Here is a 17,968-nt window from a genome sequence, read left to right on the forward strand (position 1 = left end):
TTTCTCATCCTCCAAGCAGCACTCTGCTCACTGCATTCATGCAAATCATCATTGCTGGTTTGCTTTGAGGATAGGTGGTGATAATGCAAGCCTCTTCTCACCCACAGATCTAAATGCACTTCATACACTGGTGGGCAAATAATACTAATGGCCTCTTTTACTAAAGGCTTAGAGTGGGACTTTCAAAGGAGTTACCCTGCTCCCACTGAACTTCATGGAGGCCTGGATGCACAACTGGAGGCCTGCCTTGAATTCCCAGGCTTACAGGCATTTACGCATATGTTGGCAAACCTTGTCTCTCAGTCTGGTAAGTATGCTGCTGGGTCATGTTACCCCTGGTTAATTATTGGATGGCTACTAACCTCAATATGTGGTGGAAGTGAGGGAAAAATAAAATACAAATAAAAAATACTTTGTAATATAACTAAACCAGTTCTGCATCTCTTGCATCATTTGTTAAGTATGGAACAAGTAGCAAGCAATCAGAAATGTTTTGGTCAAAGTAAGCCATCAATATTTTTTTTATAAAATACATTTTATATTAATGCTCATTCACATTTGTTACACATGTAAATTTAATTTTCTATGTATAAAATTCCAGTTTATTCTCAGTGCTGCTGGGTCATACTTCAGTTCAGCAGCCAGGCTCAGCACATCTGACTCCCAGCAAAGTGAGAGGGGACAAGAGCACTCAGCTCTCTGCAGGACCAACCTCACACATCCCCTGGAGCACCCAGTCCTGCAGGTCACGTTTAAACAAAATCTTGCTAGCTTCAGAGGGAATTTTGAAGGGGTGGGAGCTGCAGAAAGCCCCCCCAGATGTACAGCACTTGCAGTCTGGTATGGAAGTCACCCAAACAGCATACAAAAGAAAAGCATGTTAGTGAATACAGGAAAAGTATCTACATAATTTACAGCTTTATGTTTGCTTGTAACCACGTCAACGCTCAACCCATCACGAGCGATACAACCAATATGCAGGGAAAGGTAGCAGAGTGCAGTACATATTACCTCTTGCAGTCTTTCCTCATTTCTTGAATTCCTCCCTATCCCGCTGCCATTCAGAGCCTGATTCTCCACTGAGCCTTGTGGAGTCACAGCACTCAGGCAGGTTCAGATTGTGCCTGCACCTCCACCATGGGCCCCAAAACACAGGGCAAGGGGTGCAAGGCGCCTACGGCTGCGGGTCCCCAGCTACCACCCATGCCCACCCCTGCACCCTCCCCTCTGCTGTGCCAGCACCCCTCTGTGCAGCCACGCAATGAACCAGATGGTGGGAACGATCCGGTGGGAAAACTGTCTGTCTGTAAAAAGGCAGAGGGTTATTTCCCAGCTGCGCTGACCCCACAGCCCAGCTCAGGGATGCAGCTGTGCCCAGGGCTTACACAGGTGTGCATGTGGGTGCCCATCACTTCCACCTGAGCAAAACAGGTGCAAGTGGCCGAAGAGCAAACCCAAACAGCAGGACCTTGCCTCCAGCTTGTGCTGCTGCAAAAGATGTCTTGCTTGACATGAGAGCAGGGAAAAGTCAGCCCCAAGAGATCTACTGGTGCGAGCCGCGACCAAAGGACTGGATGCTACAAAGAGAGAAGCACTCCTAAAGCAAGTCTCTGTTTAAGGTTATGGCACCTGTTTTAGCTGGAGCAGAAAGGAAAACTTAGGGACTTAAAGCAGGGATGGAAACCACTGGTCTTAACACTTTATTTTAGTAAGCAAAAAGCCTATTGCTGCTGTACAGTGTTATACAATGAACTGCCACGGTTCTCACGTCACTAGTCCATAAAAATGTGCTTTGACTATCATGTTTATGCCTGCATGCTGAAAGAATGTACAAAGTTGCATTAAGCTCTGTTTGTCTTTCACTTTTGTTGTTGGTTTTTTTTTTTGTATTCTTAAACTCTGACTTTTACAGTGCTGCAGTCACTTCTGTGCATACTCAGGTACCACTCATCATCCCCATTAGGGAAGGTCTTTGCCCCGGATTGGAAAAAATCAAGTGCTATGCACCTCTCAAGCCATCACCAGAAACGTAAACCACCAAGAAAACTTACTCTCTCAAGTAACCTTGAAAAAAAAAAAAAAAGAGAGAAAAAAAAATCTTTTAAAAAATCTATTGAAAAGGAGACATCGCTAACAACAGGGTTTTCAAAATGGAGCGAGTTGTTCCTGGGAGTTGTCCAAGCATTTTCTCTTTGCTTACTTTTTGTTTTTAGAAAGCTAATTCTATATAAAAGGGCTTTTGAAGTGTGTGACCTTCATTTCATTATTTTTAAAAAATTGAAAAAAAGGAGTAAGTTTAGAAACATTTTGCTCAGCTGTGGAAAACAGCCGTATTTGCCCCTTGCTTCTTTTCAGTACAAAAGGAGAGTTAACTAAAGAGATTCTGCATCTTCAGTCTGGCATACAAGTCACTTAATCTATGCAAAATAGGTATAAAATACGAGGGGTCTTCTCCTTTATACCAAGACCCTATCACACACTTCTGGGGAGCAAGTCCCCAGCTAAGTAAAACCTCACTCGTTTTTATATGAGCCAAAGTAGTTGTATTTTAGCTCCCCTCTGACAAGGTGTAATGCCTGAACTAGCTAAGGAGAGGAACAGCATAATTTTAAGAGCCAGGTGCTGGTTTATACCCTTATGGCTTCAAAGTTAAGTTGCACTTTAATTGACAATGCCAAGAGCTTTGAGTAATAATTTAGCAGTGTATTAAAAACAGCAAAACTTGGTTGGTTGTCATGCAGAAGTGGGATAGGCAACGGCTACTTTTTAATTGATTTCTATGAAAGCAGCATTTGGCTTTGGGTCAGATGGTGTTGGAGTGCCAGCATTGGTTATAACGTGTACTGCTGATACTAATTACTCCCAATTATTAATCCAGCACTTGTAAACTCAGGCATCAGTAAAGCATTAATATGTCTGACACCATTATTCCACTGGATTTCCTGCTTCCCATTATTTTTGTTAAGCCTTCATGTGCACTTCTGCAGTACCAACCACTATTATTACACCAGTGTATTTCAGGAGAAATCTCTCCAAGTTTGGTACTTTGTCAAAAACCATAGCTGTTGAACTAAAAAGAAAAGCCCAGGTTGTGTTTTCTCTCTGCGCTGGTGTCCTCAGAAAGGTCACTGGTGAGGACTCAGCGCTCTCACCACACGCTTCCTACATTCTCAGAACTCTACATTCATGCCAGCAAATGCTACTCTTGAAAACAAATTGAAGGGACAAGTCAGCGACAGAACTACTTCTAGACTGATAACAGCAGACTGCTACCAAGACAACTCCATAGAAAACCCACTGAAGCAGGAGCAAAATTCAGGTCGCTTCTTAGCAAAGCTCATCACAGATTGTTGGTATTCTTATTAATTTTTTTTAACCATTTTGTAAAACCTTTATCCAGATATCCCCATGTGATGTGCTATTTTGAACAGGCTAACATGGGACCACCTGACCCCACCTGGTACCAAAAGCTTCTGAATTTTTATAGCTTCTCAGAAAATCACTGCTGACTGATGCCCATCTGTTGGTGATCGGCTTCTGGTTCCTCTTCTTCCACATCTGCATTATATTCTTCAAATGCATCATCATCAACATCTGGAAGTCCAAGTAACTACAAAAAAGAGAAAATACTGTGTAATAGCTAGTGACCCACTCATGCAGCTTTGCTGCAAATCTTTACACAATACCTAGGTGCCACTTTTTGAAAACCTTAAACCCTGGAATAATAGTATTGCACAACAATTTTTACTCTCTTTTTTTCCTGCCTGTGAGAGAGAAAGATTTGAAAATGCTTTGTCACACCAAATTAAGTGCTCAGAGACCAGAAGAAAAATAAAACCAAAGCAAAGCACTTGCAAAAAGCTTAATATTCTTCCCTGAGGTCATACCACAAATTGTTGAGTGTTTAGAGTTGGCAGTGGTTTAACTTCAGAAAGAACCACGATGATACTGTAGCAGTAGTTATCTTGGTTTAAGATTGTGTTTGACAACCCCATACAAGCCAAAGAAGAAAGAATCCTCATGCAGAACTGGATAGTATGGAGTAGGCAAGCAGTTCCTAAAAACCTGAAGTTCCCACCATGCTAAGTGCTTCTTTTGAACGCTTCACTCCATCCCACTGGACGAAGCCTTGCATGCTGGGTGAAGCCCTTGCAGTGAGCAATACAGTGTATTCAACATAAAATTGTCCCAGTCCCTTTAAACTTCTGCAAATTAGATTTTGGCTTGTGAAGAGCTGCCAGACCATCTTCCTCTGACAATGTTTGGATGCCTCCACCTGATGGCTCCAATTACTGCAACAGCACTTGTTGGCTACAGGAAAAGGAGCAAAGAGCAATGTTTGAACTTTTCCACTCTCCTCCGTAAGGTTGCCAAGCCAACAGAAATCAGGAAGACAGATAAACCAAATAATAGTCAAAATAATGCATCTGTTGTGGAAATCTCCTATTAGAATCCTATGCTAGCAGCTATTAATAGCCACAAAGCAGACTCATATGCCTGGCATTATTGGGAATAGCATGTATTTAGCTTGCCAGGGCTGGAAGAGCAGCACAGATGCATGCAACACCGTGTTTGGGGAGTGATGCAGCTGTTAGCTCTCAAAAGAGGCAAAGCCCAGAAAAATCAGAAGGGTGACACTCTCTAGGTGGTAGCATGAAAATGACAAGGCCACGATGAGGCAGATTTTTAGGGATCTAAACTAATTTACTCTATGATCAACATTCAAAATTATTCAGTGGACACAAATACAATACACATTACTAGCCTCTGGGTCCAATGAAGCTTGTATTTCTCACTGTCACTGGGAGAAAACCAGGTTTTAGTTGCCGAGTGTCTTTGGCAGGGAAATGGAAGGATAAATTGCTGACTAAACCCCCTCCTTCACATTTCAAAAATACTCATGGAGAGACCCCAAGTTGAAAATGTTCCTGTTTCCTGAGAAGAACAAAGAGTAAATATTCCTAGGCACACATATTTTTCAAATCAAATGCTTAACTGAACGTGAAACTACTTGGTTCATTTTCAGGATGTGGGGGTTTTGTTTCATGTTGAAGCTAAAATTAAAATGCTTGGTTTTCAAAATGCAAAAGCAAAGCCTCTAGACTTTCTTATCCACCAGTATCATTTTTGCTAAACTGATTCAGTGTATTCAAATTAACTGTGAGCGTTGTACTGCTCTGTTTATACCACCCAGCAAAACTTTGATCACATTCTTTTTGCCCAGCTCTGGTTATAATTCCTCCTTGATTTGCAGGAAAGTGAGCCACATGAGTCTCTATTTTATGGGGTACTCTAAGCCTTTCCTATGCAAAATGAGCATGGAAAACACAACATACAACGGGATAACCTCAAAGACACACAGGACCCCAAAGAATGAGGAGCATGTCCTTTTCACACCTACTCTTTCCCTTTGCTCTTGGGAAACCCAGCTCTCCTCTGCCTGGTATAGCATAAATCAGAGTGATGCTACATCTGTTAGCAGTTTTACAGAACACAGAAAAGATGGGGACAGGACAGGATGCTCCTCCAAGAGAGACACTTTTGTTCTCTCATGGACACTTTAGGATCTCCCAAGGCACCAAGGGCCTTGGCCATGAAGGTCCTTCTTTTAGGGGTCGCATCTCACCACTTCCCACAGTCCCTCATTGCTGTCAGCTCCTTACAGCTCTCAAGACTCTCTGTGACACATGAGCCAAAATCTTGGCCCAAGGAGGGGAGGATCAAGGTCCAAAGTGCAGGGAGCTGTACAAACACTGGGCCAAAGCAGAAGGAGGGAGCATAAAAATGAGGGCAAAATAAGCTGATGAAGGTGGCCTGAGTTGACCCTAGACCAGTTCCCACTCTGTCTTCCGTCAAACACACTAGTTTCGGCTTCTAGTCCATATCTCTTTCTATATCAAAGTATCAGCTATGTGGCAGACATGAAGGACTTCAACAGGGAGTGCAAAGAAAGAGGTAAACAGGAAAGAGGCACAGAAGGAGACAGCTGATCCATCAACCAGATAGGAAAGTGGAACAAAGCTGCCAGGTGGGGACACATGGGAATAAAGAGGATGGGAAGGTGATGAGGAGGGAGAGGCGACAACAACCTGCAGCAGCACCGCCTGAACTATACCTGCTTTTGTCCTGCAGGCCAAACTACCCATTTAGAGGTAACGGAGAGGTCACTAGGACATGTATGAATTAAATTAATATGGGCTAAATGGTGTTTACACTGCAAACTCCCCAGTTCGGATGTAGGCTTTTTAGGCTGAAGGTGAGCTCAATACAGGAGCCCTGGACTTTGCTGCTGAACTGTACAATTCATGTTTTGGTTCTCTGCAAACTGCCAGTTGGTACAGTGTCCCTCAGGCATTTTTAATCTGTCTTTCTTTTCTTAACTCTTTCAGAATTCCCCAATTTTACACAAATAACCTAGTAAAACCTAGTAATTTTTAAGTTGCAAACTCCAGAAAGCAGAGTGATGTTGCCTCCTACCAAAAGCTGATGCGCAAAGACACTGAAAAACCAAGTACAAGACTGAGCTTCAGCTCAGGATTCTGTTGAATCCTCATGTGAAGGTCTTAGTCTCCAGCTAAAATGTGGTTACAAGCACCAGCACGGACACCACGCATGAGGGCATGGAGAGCTGCAGATGCACTAAACATTTCCTTTCAAAGAACCCCAACAGAGACTTTCAAAACTGTCTAACAAACTTAGATGTCCAGCTGGAAATACCAAAATGGAAAAGACTTTCAGAAGGTGCTTACCAAGCACATGCTAAAAACCTGGTGCCTCCTCAGTGTCTCAGGCTGAGTAGCCAGGACCGTCAGACACTTCAGAAGAGCCTGGTCTGACCTTCAGCAGCAGTTTTTCCTAAGCTGCCATTTTTCAAACTGAAATTTGCCAGACTGGTCTCTGACAGCAGACTTGGTTGGGAAAATGGAGAAAAAATGCTCTGCAAAGGCACTGTTACCTTCAAGCTGACAGCAAGGTGGTTTCATTAGCAAAACAGGTCCAGCTGAGAAAGGATGGAGGACAACACAAAGTAATGCCAAGGAAATAATTTCCCAATACTCACTAAAAGGGACTCTGTTCTGGCCAAGGCCTGAAGGTGCAAAACAACTGGTTTTGTACATCTGCTCTAACACCCTTCACTTTTAAAAATCCATCCTACCATGCATTTGCTATTTTAAATAATTACAATAAGGAAAAAATATCAATACATTCCTTATTAGACTTTTCGGCACACAATCACAGCTCAAATTATAAACCTGGTTTTGTTACACTGATGCAAGTCTCTCAATACTAGGTCAAAGTATAATAATAATATATATATACTATATATAATATATATGTGTTGTATATATTATATATATCAAATAATATGAGAAACTCAATCTTTGTGGTACATCCATCCAAGAGAAAACAAAGAGGTACTTGACTACAGTCAGCAAGAGGTCTCTAACAATTCAGGATGCTGTTTTTGAGCAGGCAAAAGCATAATGAAGTTAGGAAGCAAAACTAGAAAAACACAGATTGTAAATAAGAGTTCTTTTTCACAGGAGCATAACTAATGAGAAGAAGAAAAAGTTCCCAGCAGTGTTGTATCCTTTAAGTCACCTGATGACTTTACATCAAGACTGGGAGTCTTTAGAAAAGACACACTCCAGCTCAACCGCAATTTATGTGGGAATCATGGAGTGAAATGTGATGTATTAACAAAGGGCCCAGACTAAATGAGCATAATGGTTTCCCTTGCTTTGAACCTTTTTATTCTGAAGCTTAGCTTGGTTTGACTGAAGCCAATTTCTCAGTAACTTAAGCTATGCTGAAAAAAATGTGGTTTAAATGAAATAAGTGATCTGTACCAATTTAATTAAGTCTTTTTGAAGTCCCCTTCAGTTAAACCAGTGGAAGTTCCTCCTCAAAGACACAGCTTTTCTGAGCAGAAGAAAACAGCTATGAAGATCCAAGAGCTGAATATTGTTCTGGGAAACATATTTATATTTTTGTATGTTTTCAAAATTACAACCAGCTGTACTGACAGATCAGATTTCCAGTCCTTTCTAAGAAAAGTGTGCATCTGTTCTATTTATTTCCAGCCTCTCAAAGGCTTCTTTAAAATGATGCTTTTTTATGTCGACCAGCTGTGGCAGTCTGCGGCAAGGCAGCGCAAGGGTGTGACACAGGAAGGGCCAGTGTTTCCATATCAGCACTCCAGGCCCTCCCTTTCGCTCCAAATACTTGGGATACGTTTCCAGTCTTCTCAATTAGGCAGCCAGAAAAAGAGAGGAGGGAAAAAGGTCTACATTTTCAGCTGAATATAAAAACATCCATCGGTCAGCCTTCCTATGGACATCACGGGAGCATGACTCTGGCAATGAACCTCCACTCTGCTTTGCACCAGCCCCTTACCCAGGCACTCCAAAGGAGAGGCTGTGCAAAGGGAGGATTTGGCAAAAATTAAGGACAACAGCCAGCCTAAAGTCACCTCACTCTGACAAAACCCAGGCTTTGACCCAAATCTTAGCGTTAAACAAGGACAGAGAAAGTCGAGTAGCAGCAAAACAGAAAAATATAAGCCCCCTTCCCACAAAACCCAGCTTCCTCTCAACTTCCTCTCAAGCAGTGACCAAACTGGCATTTGCAAACATGATGCTACCAGCAAAATCTGGGGTGAGGGGGAAAGCCAACCCTTAAATAAAACAAAACACACTGAGGAAAGACCGTACTTCCACCTTCCCAGAGGTTTACTCTTGCTACTCAGATCCTTGCAAAACTCCCCAGCTCCAGTGCCAGGAAACAACTCTGTCACAAAGTCCCATGGCTCTGACTTGTTCCTCAGAGTCAGGATGTGAGCCCCTGCTACCGGCTGCTCCACCACTTGGCCTCCCACTCTGTCCCAGAATCTCATCCTCTCAAACGCAGAGATGGAAATAAAAGAGGCAGCTGGCTTCCAAGGAAAACGTTCCAATTGCCTAATACTAGATTATGCTAATATCCTGGTGCCCCAGCAGCTGACTGGAGATGGAACTCTTCGAGGAAGAAAACCCACCTTGCTCCATCCAATCCTATCCTATGAAAAGTCACAGGTAACTGTCAATGTTAGAAAGTTAAAAAGAGACACTTACAGGTCTGAAGGATTTGAAGACTTTTTCCAATATTTCATGGAGTGTCTTTTTCCCACAGGAGGAGATGTAATCCTGTGCAAGCTGCAGAAAAGGTAAGCAGTCCTCACTTTCACTCCACACGTGCTGAAAGCCAACAGCAAGACAAGAAAGAAAAGGTATTAACAGGAATTCATGCTGGCGTGAATTTTATAAGGTGACATGTTGTAAACATCTGCCAAAGTACTCTGGACCTCCTGTAGTTAGCTCAGAATTGCACTGGGGACAGGCACTGCAGGCTGCTTCAGAAGCCACGCTTCTGAGGAGGAACCTTGATTCAACTAACATGATGCATCAGAAAGCAGGAAAATCAATCCAGAAGAGAAAACACCTCATGACCGCACCACCGATGAAGAGTACGCACATCTTGCACACACACATTTTACGTGTAAAGGTGTTTTTGTTTGACATCAGCCCTGGTCAAGCCTGGAAGTCACACTGGATTTATCTCTTCTTCTGCATCATTCACTGCCATGAAGCTCTCAGGAAGAGCTCAAGCATCTGTCTTCCCGGTGTTAGTGCAAGTTGTGATGCGACCCTGGAGGTGGAACTTGATGTGTAATTCTCTTGACGACACAGAAAAAAAGATGCAAAATGCACCCGTGGGGAAGACACAGAGCCAAGGAGAGACATTTGGGCATTCACAACACCCTGACACTTCACGCCTTCCTCCCTGTTTTAAGCTTTACTCCTCCTAAACCTGAATCTTCTCTTCCCAAGCAGGCACATTTAAACCCATCTGGGATACTCCCCTCATCTTGCTCTTGCTTCAGAGACACTGGTTCCCCAGCCTGGCTCTGTGAAGCCTCTCCCAGAACTGATGCTTATTCTGCTGCTACAAGGCTCTTTGCAACAGAGCTGGTGAGCAATGGTGGAAGCACTCAGGCAATGATGTTTCAGCAGCACCACATAGCTCAACCTAATGCATACTTCTGAAGACCTTTTTGAAGACTTTGTGCCTGGGACTGTCTCAGGCAGACTGCTACACAGAGAAGGGTAACCCTGAAGAATTGGGTTTAGACTCTTCTACCTCTGGCTTTGCACAGCAGCTCTTTTCCCCAAAGTGCTGTGCAGGTTTTTTATTGTGCTATAAACAGTAGATTATGCTTAAACAAGGAAAGAGGAGGGTCTCTCTGAAGCTTAACTAACACTCGGGAAAAGAGTCAGAATGGTAGATGTTTCGATCCCTAAGATAAGGCTTGCATGTCACCTTCTTCTTCAGTGGCAAATACTTGCCAGAGATGCAGTTTTGTCCCTATCAAAAGAATACACTACTTAACATCACTTCAGCTGCATCTTTAAGATGAAAACTGTAACTGCCTCACAATGAACCTCACTTGACCTACATTTTCTTTGCTGCTTGTTGCATTTTACAAGCATAAACATAGTGTAATGTTTTGTCATGAAAACAGCCCTGCCTATTGAGTTGGTTCTGCTCTTTCCATATAACCAGAGTCATCTCTTAACCAGGCTGGTAATAAAAATAAGTTCTTTAGAGTCTTGCCAACCCTCAAAGGCACATACCACAAGTCTCATGATACCCCATGCCATCTTACAGTCATGGGCTTTGTAGTCCTCTAAATATACAATCAAATCTCAGTTTCCATTTACAAAAAACAAAACAAAAAGAAAAAAAAAAGGGAAAAGTCTGCACTTTGTGATTTCTATATCCTAAAAGGGCAGAAGGTACACAAAGTGAACTCAAATGAACCCTGTTTAAAAGATGAAATTAACATTTTCAAATCACAACATTTTAAGAATAACCTTCAGATTTTGGAGGTCTGGCCCATGATTTCTTAATACTTGGAGTTAGCAATAACTGTTTTGTTACTTCTAAATCTTTGCATCAAATGTAAGAGATGGATGTTGCAGCTTGGCAATTCATGGCTCATGCTAAACCTGTTGTAATTGTTTATATGCATAAAATAATTGTGACTGCTAATATCCTGATTCTTGTTTAAATTGTGGCTTCTCTTGACTGCCAGAGGTATACACAGAAGCTATTACATAAATGAAAATCAGGCCCTGCCCTTTTATAAGTAATAGCTAGCTCGTTTCCCAGGGAGTTAACCCCATGTTGTCCTATCATGTTTTTACAGTCTCTTTTCAAGCTGCACCACATTTTAGACTCCAGTGTGAATTTGTCAGCAGTAGCACAGAATAAGATGATCCAGCATGACAGGAAAACCTAAGCAAGTAACTTGATCATTGAGCCTTTGAAGACACTTTTTTTTGCATAGCATCCTAAGGCAATAAGCAAGTAAGGTTCCAACAATTTCCATGTCTGCAGAAGATTTCAAACTTTGGCTGTAGCAACAAACACACTACGAAAGGTTTTGTGGGCCATTAGTGCATGCATCTCATTTAGAAATTGTTTTATTTCATCTTCCCATTACCAAGATAAATCCTTAACCATTAAAAAGAGCACGGTTGTAACACCTACATATTCAGCTGCATCTACAGTTCTCTGTGGACTTCCAGCTCTGCACTGAGGTAGTGCAGGAACTGAGTCTCACCACTGACTCATGCAGGTCCAGAGGAACCTGTAAAAGGAATTTTGGCCTCTCAACATGTAAACACACATAATCTGAGGATTCAGCTCCTCCTGAGAAAGTTAGAGCAGTCAGTGAGGTTGCACATACTGAGATGCTTTTCCTGGAAAAACCCTGCTGCCTGAGAACCTCTTTGCAGTGGGAGAAGTGAGCTGCTGGCAAACTGGTGGACCGCGCAGCCATGGCCACGTAATTAAAAAAATATTAACCTCATCATCTGAGTATGTGTTTTCCAAGCTTGCCCAGTTTTGCTCATGGTTGCTTTGTGTCACTACAAAAGCACACAGCCGTTCATTTCCACCTCAGCTGACGCAGGATCATGGTTGAATTACCTAGACTGGCATCTAGACACAGCAGACAGCAGAGGCAATTCATAGGGTTGCATCTGGAGGGGTCTGCTTGCCCTCACACCTTTAGGTGACTGAGTGTTGCTGGATGCCAGGACTCACTTGCTACACCACCTTTTTCAAACCAGCCCACCTGTTGAGCATGGCAGAAGTTTTTCTTCATGGGGATAATTCGACTTGCAGAAAATGTTCAGAGTCACTGACTGTGTCCTAAAATGCTTTACAGGAAATCTTGCATCAAGGTGGCATCATATTTTTATTTGTTTTATCAGTTACTTCAAATACCAGCAATAACATGGATACAAAAGAAATGTCAGAGTACAAGGAATAGCATTGCAACCCTCACCCTCATTGGTTATGGCCACAGAAGTCCAATTAATTTTTTGGGAACACCACAAGCCTCGGGAGCTAAATTATACATAGCTCAGCTATCTAAAATGCTGATTCAGAGAGTTTCAGTATTCAGGTGGTACGTACAATGCCAACAGGAATCTAGATGATTCCTCTGCATCCCTAGCATGTTAAAAACTTTGCCCATAGATACCTTCACAGGAAATTAAAATTACATTATTGTTGTGATCTGGAATCTCTGATTTTATACAAAATTCAGAGTTATTCTCCCCCAGACTGCATCTTGGCAACGTTCCCATGTTTTTTTCCTCCTGCCTTTTAAGTTCACCATGCTCATAATTTCTTCCTTACAAGTGGGTTAGCATGGACTTCTCTGGAACCTCCTACATAGATTTTTAAGCCACACTATTATGAAATGAAGATGTAAAGGAAGAGAACTAGAACACGAGGCAGCAGATGCTTATTAAACATGAAGTTCCCTTATAAGAGTCACAGGGTGCAAAAAGGCTGTAAAGTGTGTCACTGTGAATTTTGTCTATATTTACTTTCATGCTCCGTTGTGTTACTGAAGCCATGCAACAAGGCTCAAGTGCAAATGAGAATCAGTCCCCTGGCTTCTATTAAGTCTCCTTAAAATAAACTTCTGCCTGTAATGGCATGTAGAAAGGAAACTTATCTTCTAGAACCTGAAAGAAAATTACTGCAAAAAAACCAAGACAGCCAAGCTGGGAGCAGAAATGAAGCCCCACAGTTAACAAGGAGCAGAAAAGACAATGCTGGTGAATCAGCTCATTAGTGGTTCTTAATTGCATTAAAGAGACACCATCAACAGGAGAAGAATTAAGAATGACACCTATCTGCCTGTCTCAAAGCTATTATTACTACAAAAAGTGCCTCAACTAATTATGCCAAAAAAAAGACAGAAGAAACGATTGTCTCTACTTTTCCACTGTTTACATCCTGGATTTGACAGCAGTTGGCCCTTTTGCTCCGTTTCACTACTGGCAGCTTTGGGCGGGGAGTCCTTCCCACACCAACCCTGGAATGAAACTACATGCCAAAAAAAAAAAAAAAAAAAAAAAAGGGAAAATGTGGTTGCAAACCCAAAAAAATTGGCTAGTGTTGGAAGCATGGGAATAGGGTCTGAAACTGCTTCAGTTTTGTTTTTTTTTTAAAGTTGACTAGATTTTGTTTTGAAGGAGTTTGCTCCATCATTGAGCAGCATATAAAGAAACACCACGTGTCTGAGAAAAATAATGAGCTCTCTTTGCAATTTCCAATATCGTTAGCATCCAGTAACCATTTGATTCATATGTATCCCTGCTTAAGAGTCCAGCAGGCATGGCCCTTTCCAGGCACGGGCATCTCTCTAGAAGGGAATAAGCACTACAGGCTCCGAGGTGCTGGGAAGATGGATGTGCAGGGCTAGTCCCACAGCAGACTGGGAGCATCCACGCCCAGAGATGCTCCACTGCCACGGCTGGCACTGGGGCTGAATGTCTCATGTATCCCTGGACAGATGCAAAACTAAACTCTGGACAACTTCTTCCATAATTCAGCATGATCATCCGCCCGGCACAATAAATAAATGTCCTGCTCGCTGGGATTTGTGGTCCTGGAGAAGTCACTTCACTGCTCTTTGTTTCCACAAGCCCATCTGTCAAACGGGCTCACACTGCACTTACCTGTTGGAAAGGGACTTAACCAACATCTGCCAAGCAGGTCGAGGGATGGAAGTTGCACCGGGAAGAGAAGGACCTCTAACATTCCTACAAGGGCGGCCTGTGCTAGGAGCCGTTTTTAAAGAAATAAAACCCGTTCGTGGCCGTGAACTGGAGCTGTGCAGGTCACAAACCCCGCGGCGAGATGCCGCCTTTGGGGAACTCTTCTTGCACTTCTGCTCACCACCGAGAGGGCTCGGGGGAGGGGGGGGGAACAACCCTCTCCCCCCATCCCAAAGCCACGGGTTGTTGTGCCGGTGCATTTTCTGCACAAACTTGCCGATGAAGTCGGCGAGGGGCGGGGAGGGGCCGGGCTGGCACCTGCCCGCTTCCCTCAGCCACGGCGGGCCTGGAGGGGGCGGCGGGGCGGGGGGCGGGAGGGGGGGGGTGTGGACGCGGTCCTCCTGTCATCCTGACTCCATTTTATTCCTGCCCATTCTCCATTTGCCGTGACAGCCCTGCCAGCCCGCCCGTCCCTGCGCCATGCCCCGGCACCCCGGGGTGGTGGAGGGGGCTGCGGGGGGAGTAGCAGCTGCAGACCCCGCGGGGCGCGGGAGGTGGGGGTGGGCCCGCACCCCTGCTCTCCCCCGCAGCCCCTCCCCCCGGGCCGGGGTGATGGGGGAGGCGAGGGGGGCGGGGGGGGGTCGCTGCCCGCAGCCCTGCCCGCGGGGCCGCCCCGCACCGGCAGCGGACTCCATTTTGCAGATTGTGGCGAGCGCTGGGGAGGATCCCCCCGGCCCCTCGCCCCGTCCACACCACTCCTAGCCCACACGCCGGGCGCCCCCCGCAGCCCCCCGGCACCACCTTCCCCCATCCCCGCATCCCTCCGGGGCACGGCCCCGTCCTTCACACGCCCCCCCCGCCCCCCCGGCGCTCCCCCCTTCGGGAGCTCCCCCAAGCACCGCGGAGAAGCAGGGACGGAGGAGAGGGGGTGTCCCAAAGCCGTGCAGGGGGTGCCCGCCCGTGCCTGCACACGCACGGATACCCACGCACGCCCATCACCGTCCCCTCACCGCCCCCCCCCCCCCCGTCCCGGTCCAGGTCCCCCCACCCCGGGGCACTCACGAAATTGTCGCCGCAGGCGGCCTCCGGGCAGAGCACGTAGAAGGAGACGCCGGGCTCGGCGTAGAAGTCCATGCGGCGCTCCGTCTCCTCGGCGGCGATGAGCTGGAAGGGCGTGCGGGCGCACCAGCGCTCCGCCGCCTCCGCCAGCGCCTCGAAAGCCATCGCCGACACCGCCGCGACCCGCGACACCCGCCCCGCACCCCGCGCCCCGCCCCGCGTCCCGCCCCGCACCCCGCCCCGCGCCCCGCCCCGCCCCCGCTGCGGGCGGAGAGGGGGAGCCGGGGGCTCGGGCAGCCCCGGTAACCAGCCACCCCCACCCCGCGCCCAGGAGGCAGGGAGGATGTCCCACATCGCCGGTGTGCCATGGTCCCGTCCCGCCCCCGAGTCCGAGGTGCTTCTCGATTCCAGTGCGGCAGCCCCCGGGAGGGACAAGTGACGGGTCCTGCATCAAAAGCAGCCTGGCCGGCAGGTGGAGGGAGGTGATTCCCCCGCTCTGCTCTGCTCTCCTGGAACCCCAGCTGGAGTGCTGTGTCCGGTTCTGGAGCCCCGACACGGGAAGGACGTGGAGCTGCTGGAGCGAGCCCAGAGGAGGTCCAAGAAGATGATCAGAAGGCTGGAGCATCTCTCCTGTGAAGACAGGCTGAGGGAGTCAGGGCTGTTCAGCCTGGAGAAGACCCTATAGCAGCCTTTCAGTTTCTGAACAGGCTATAGGAAAGATGGGGAGTGACCTCTTAGAAGAGCAGGTAGAGATAGGACAAGGGTGGATGGTTTTAAGCTGAAAGAGGGCAGATTTAGGTTAGATATTAGAAAGAAATTCTTCATTATGAGGGTGGTGAGACACTAGAACAGGTTGCCCAAGGAAGCTGTGGATGTCCCCTCCCTGGAGGTGTTCAAGGCCAGATTGGACAGGGCCTTGAGCAACCTGATCTAGTTGGAGGTGTCCCTGCCCATGGCAGGGGGGTTGAAACCAGATGATCTTTAAGGTCCCTTCCAACCCAAACTGTTCTATGATTCTGTGACTTGATGCTTTCTGGCAACACAAGGAAAGAAGCCAACCTGGAAACACGATGTCAGCAAGGTCGTGCCTCACTGTGCTTCTTTCTTTCCAGAGCCAATCCAAAATTTTATCTCTTACGAGTAAGAAAGTCCACCTAGCAATATCCTTTTATCCTAAATAACTCGGTAAGTACCCCTTGCACTGAGTTTCACAGGAGCCACCCAAGTGCAAGATGTTGCACTGTCTAGACCCAGATGGATTTACCCCTTGAGGCTGGAAAGCTTTACAGTTTGTGACAAGAAAGCAGGGGATCGATGGGTTTGCAGCTTGGTTTGTATTACTCTTCGCAGCGTATCCCAAGTGATTATCTGTATGTCTGGCAAGGTATGTGAGATACGAGAGCTGATCTGCATTGAGAAAGGACCTTAGATTTGCATCCGTGTCTCCTGTGCCTCAAAGGAAAACAAATCCCCACAGACCTGAGTGGGTTTTTGGCTGGGAGCCTAGGAATCTCATGGAGGGGATCAGGTAGCACAAAGCCCCTGTGTGGCAGCAGGTAGAAGAGTTTTCATGGACAAAGGCAACACTGGCTTCCAAATAATGCCCAGGGGCTGTTACTTGTCTCCAGTGTGAGGTTTAACAGCATTTCCACAGTGAGTAGCAAATGCCCAGCCAACGAGGTCTGTGTTACACATCACATGCTCCCCTCACACGTATCAGTTGGTGCATAAGTCATTCAGCCACTGGTGAAGCAATGGATGAGTTCACAAGGTGCAGAGGACCTGAGCCCGAGTGGGGCAGCACCAGCCCCTTCATGCGTGGGGATGTGATTGCCTACTAGTTTTTCCACCAAATAAAGTTTCGTTTATTAGGTGCAGATATTCTGAATATTGTCCTTGCTCCTATTAGAGTGGCAAGTGCTAAGCACCCCTCACTGCACTTGGAACCATGGCCTGACTGTGCAAAGCATGGTAAAAATGACAAATGTTCCGAAATTTCTGGCCCAGGTGCCTCAAATCTCAGCATCTGGGGATGCTCTGGTACATACTTACCCTTGTTCCAAGGCACCTCCCTTTGCCAGGGGAAAATGAGGCTGGCCACATCTATCTCTTTCCTACCACACAGGCTTGGGGAAGGTGGGTGCAGTAGTACCCACAAAGCAGTCAGTGGTGGTAGGAGAGCTCCACGGGAGCAGCCAGGGAGGATCTGTGGTCTTGCAGGTCACCCGGGGCCAGAGTGATTAGTCCTGAACAGCTAGAAAAGAAATCCTAAACCACTTGCCATTTCCCAAGGGAGGCAGGGGTCCTGCAGAAGCCCAAACCCAGGCCCAGGGAGCAGGTGAGGCAGTGAGGCCTGTGCAGGGCTTTGCAACTTCAATAGTCTTTCTGGGTCCCATGTTTGGTGGAGATTTTTTCTCAAATGTATTCACATAATTAACACGAAAATAGGGCATGGAAAAATACAGCCCTTTCTCCTAAAACATGACATGGTCAGCTTGCCTGCACCTGGTGGGCAGGATGTCACTACCCAGGTGGACATCTCCCCCACCACAGGTCAACCCCAATCCCACTGTCTCTTTGTGCTTCCTCAAGATCCAGCACTGTTTTCCACCCTCCCCAAAGATGCCGTCGGTGTTGGGTACGGATGCGGTGGTGGGAGCCGTGCCTTGGGCTTCCCTCTCCCCGCTCCCAGGCTTTGCCACCCAGCCTTGGGGATGCCCGAGGCGGGCAGCTGCAGCATTCCAGCCGGCAGTGCCCTGGCCCGCAGCAGCAAGGGGAGGTTCAGG

The 17,968-nt window shown here is 46.3% G+C and overlaps 1 protein-coding gene across 2 annotated transcripts; it reads right to left on the minus strand.

The window, feature by feature from the left end:
- Positions 1-1,677: 1,677 nt before the first annotated feature.
- Positions 1,678-15,405, minus strand: MTURN (maturin, neural progenitor differentiation regulator homolog). 2 transcript variants are annotated; one of them, XM_051611848.1, is made up of 4 exons: positions 15,186-15,364; positions 9,114-9,236; positions 3,458-3,610; positions 1,678-2,064 (listed from the first exon to the last, which is right to left on the minus strand). In XM_051611848.1, exons 1-3 carry the CDS (start codon positions 15,345-15,347, stop codon positions 3,500-3,502), a joined length of 396 nt encoding a protein of 131 aa, XP_051467808.1. In that variant the 5' UTR covers positions 15,348-15,364; the 3' UTR covers positions 1,678-2,064; positions 3,458-3,499. The 2 variants fall into 2 exon arrangements, with proteins under 2 accessions (XP_051467808.1, XP_051467807.1); XM_051611847.1 differs by having other exon boundaries at positions 1,678-3,610; positions 15,186-15,405.
- Positions 15,406-17,968: the final 2,563 nt, after the last annotated feature.

Source organism: Apus apus, chromosome 2, assembly GCF_020740795.1.
Source record: "Apus apus isolate bApuApu2 chromosome 2, bApuApu2.pri.cur, whole genome shotgun sequence".
NCBI classification, from domain to species: domain Eukaryota; kingdom Metazoa; phylum Chordata; class Aves; order Apodiformes; family Apodidae; genus Apus; species Apus apus.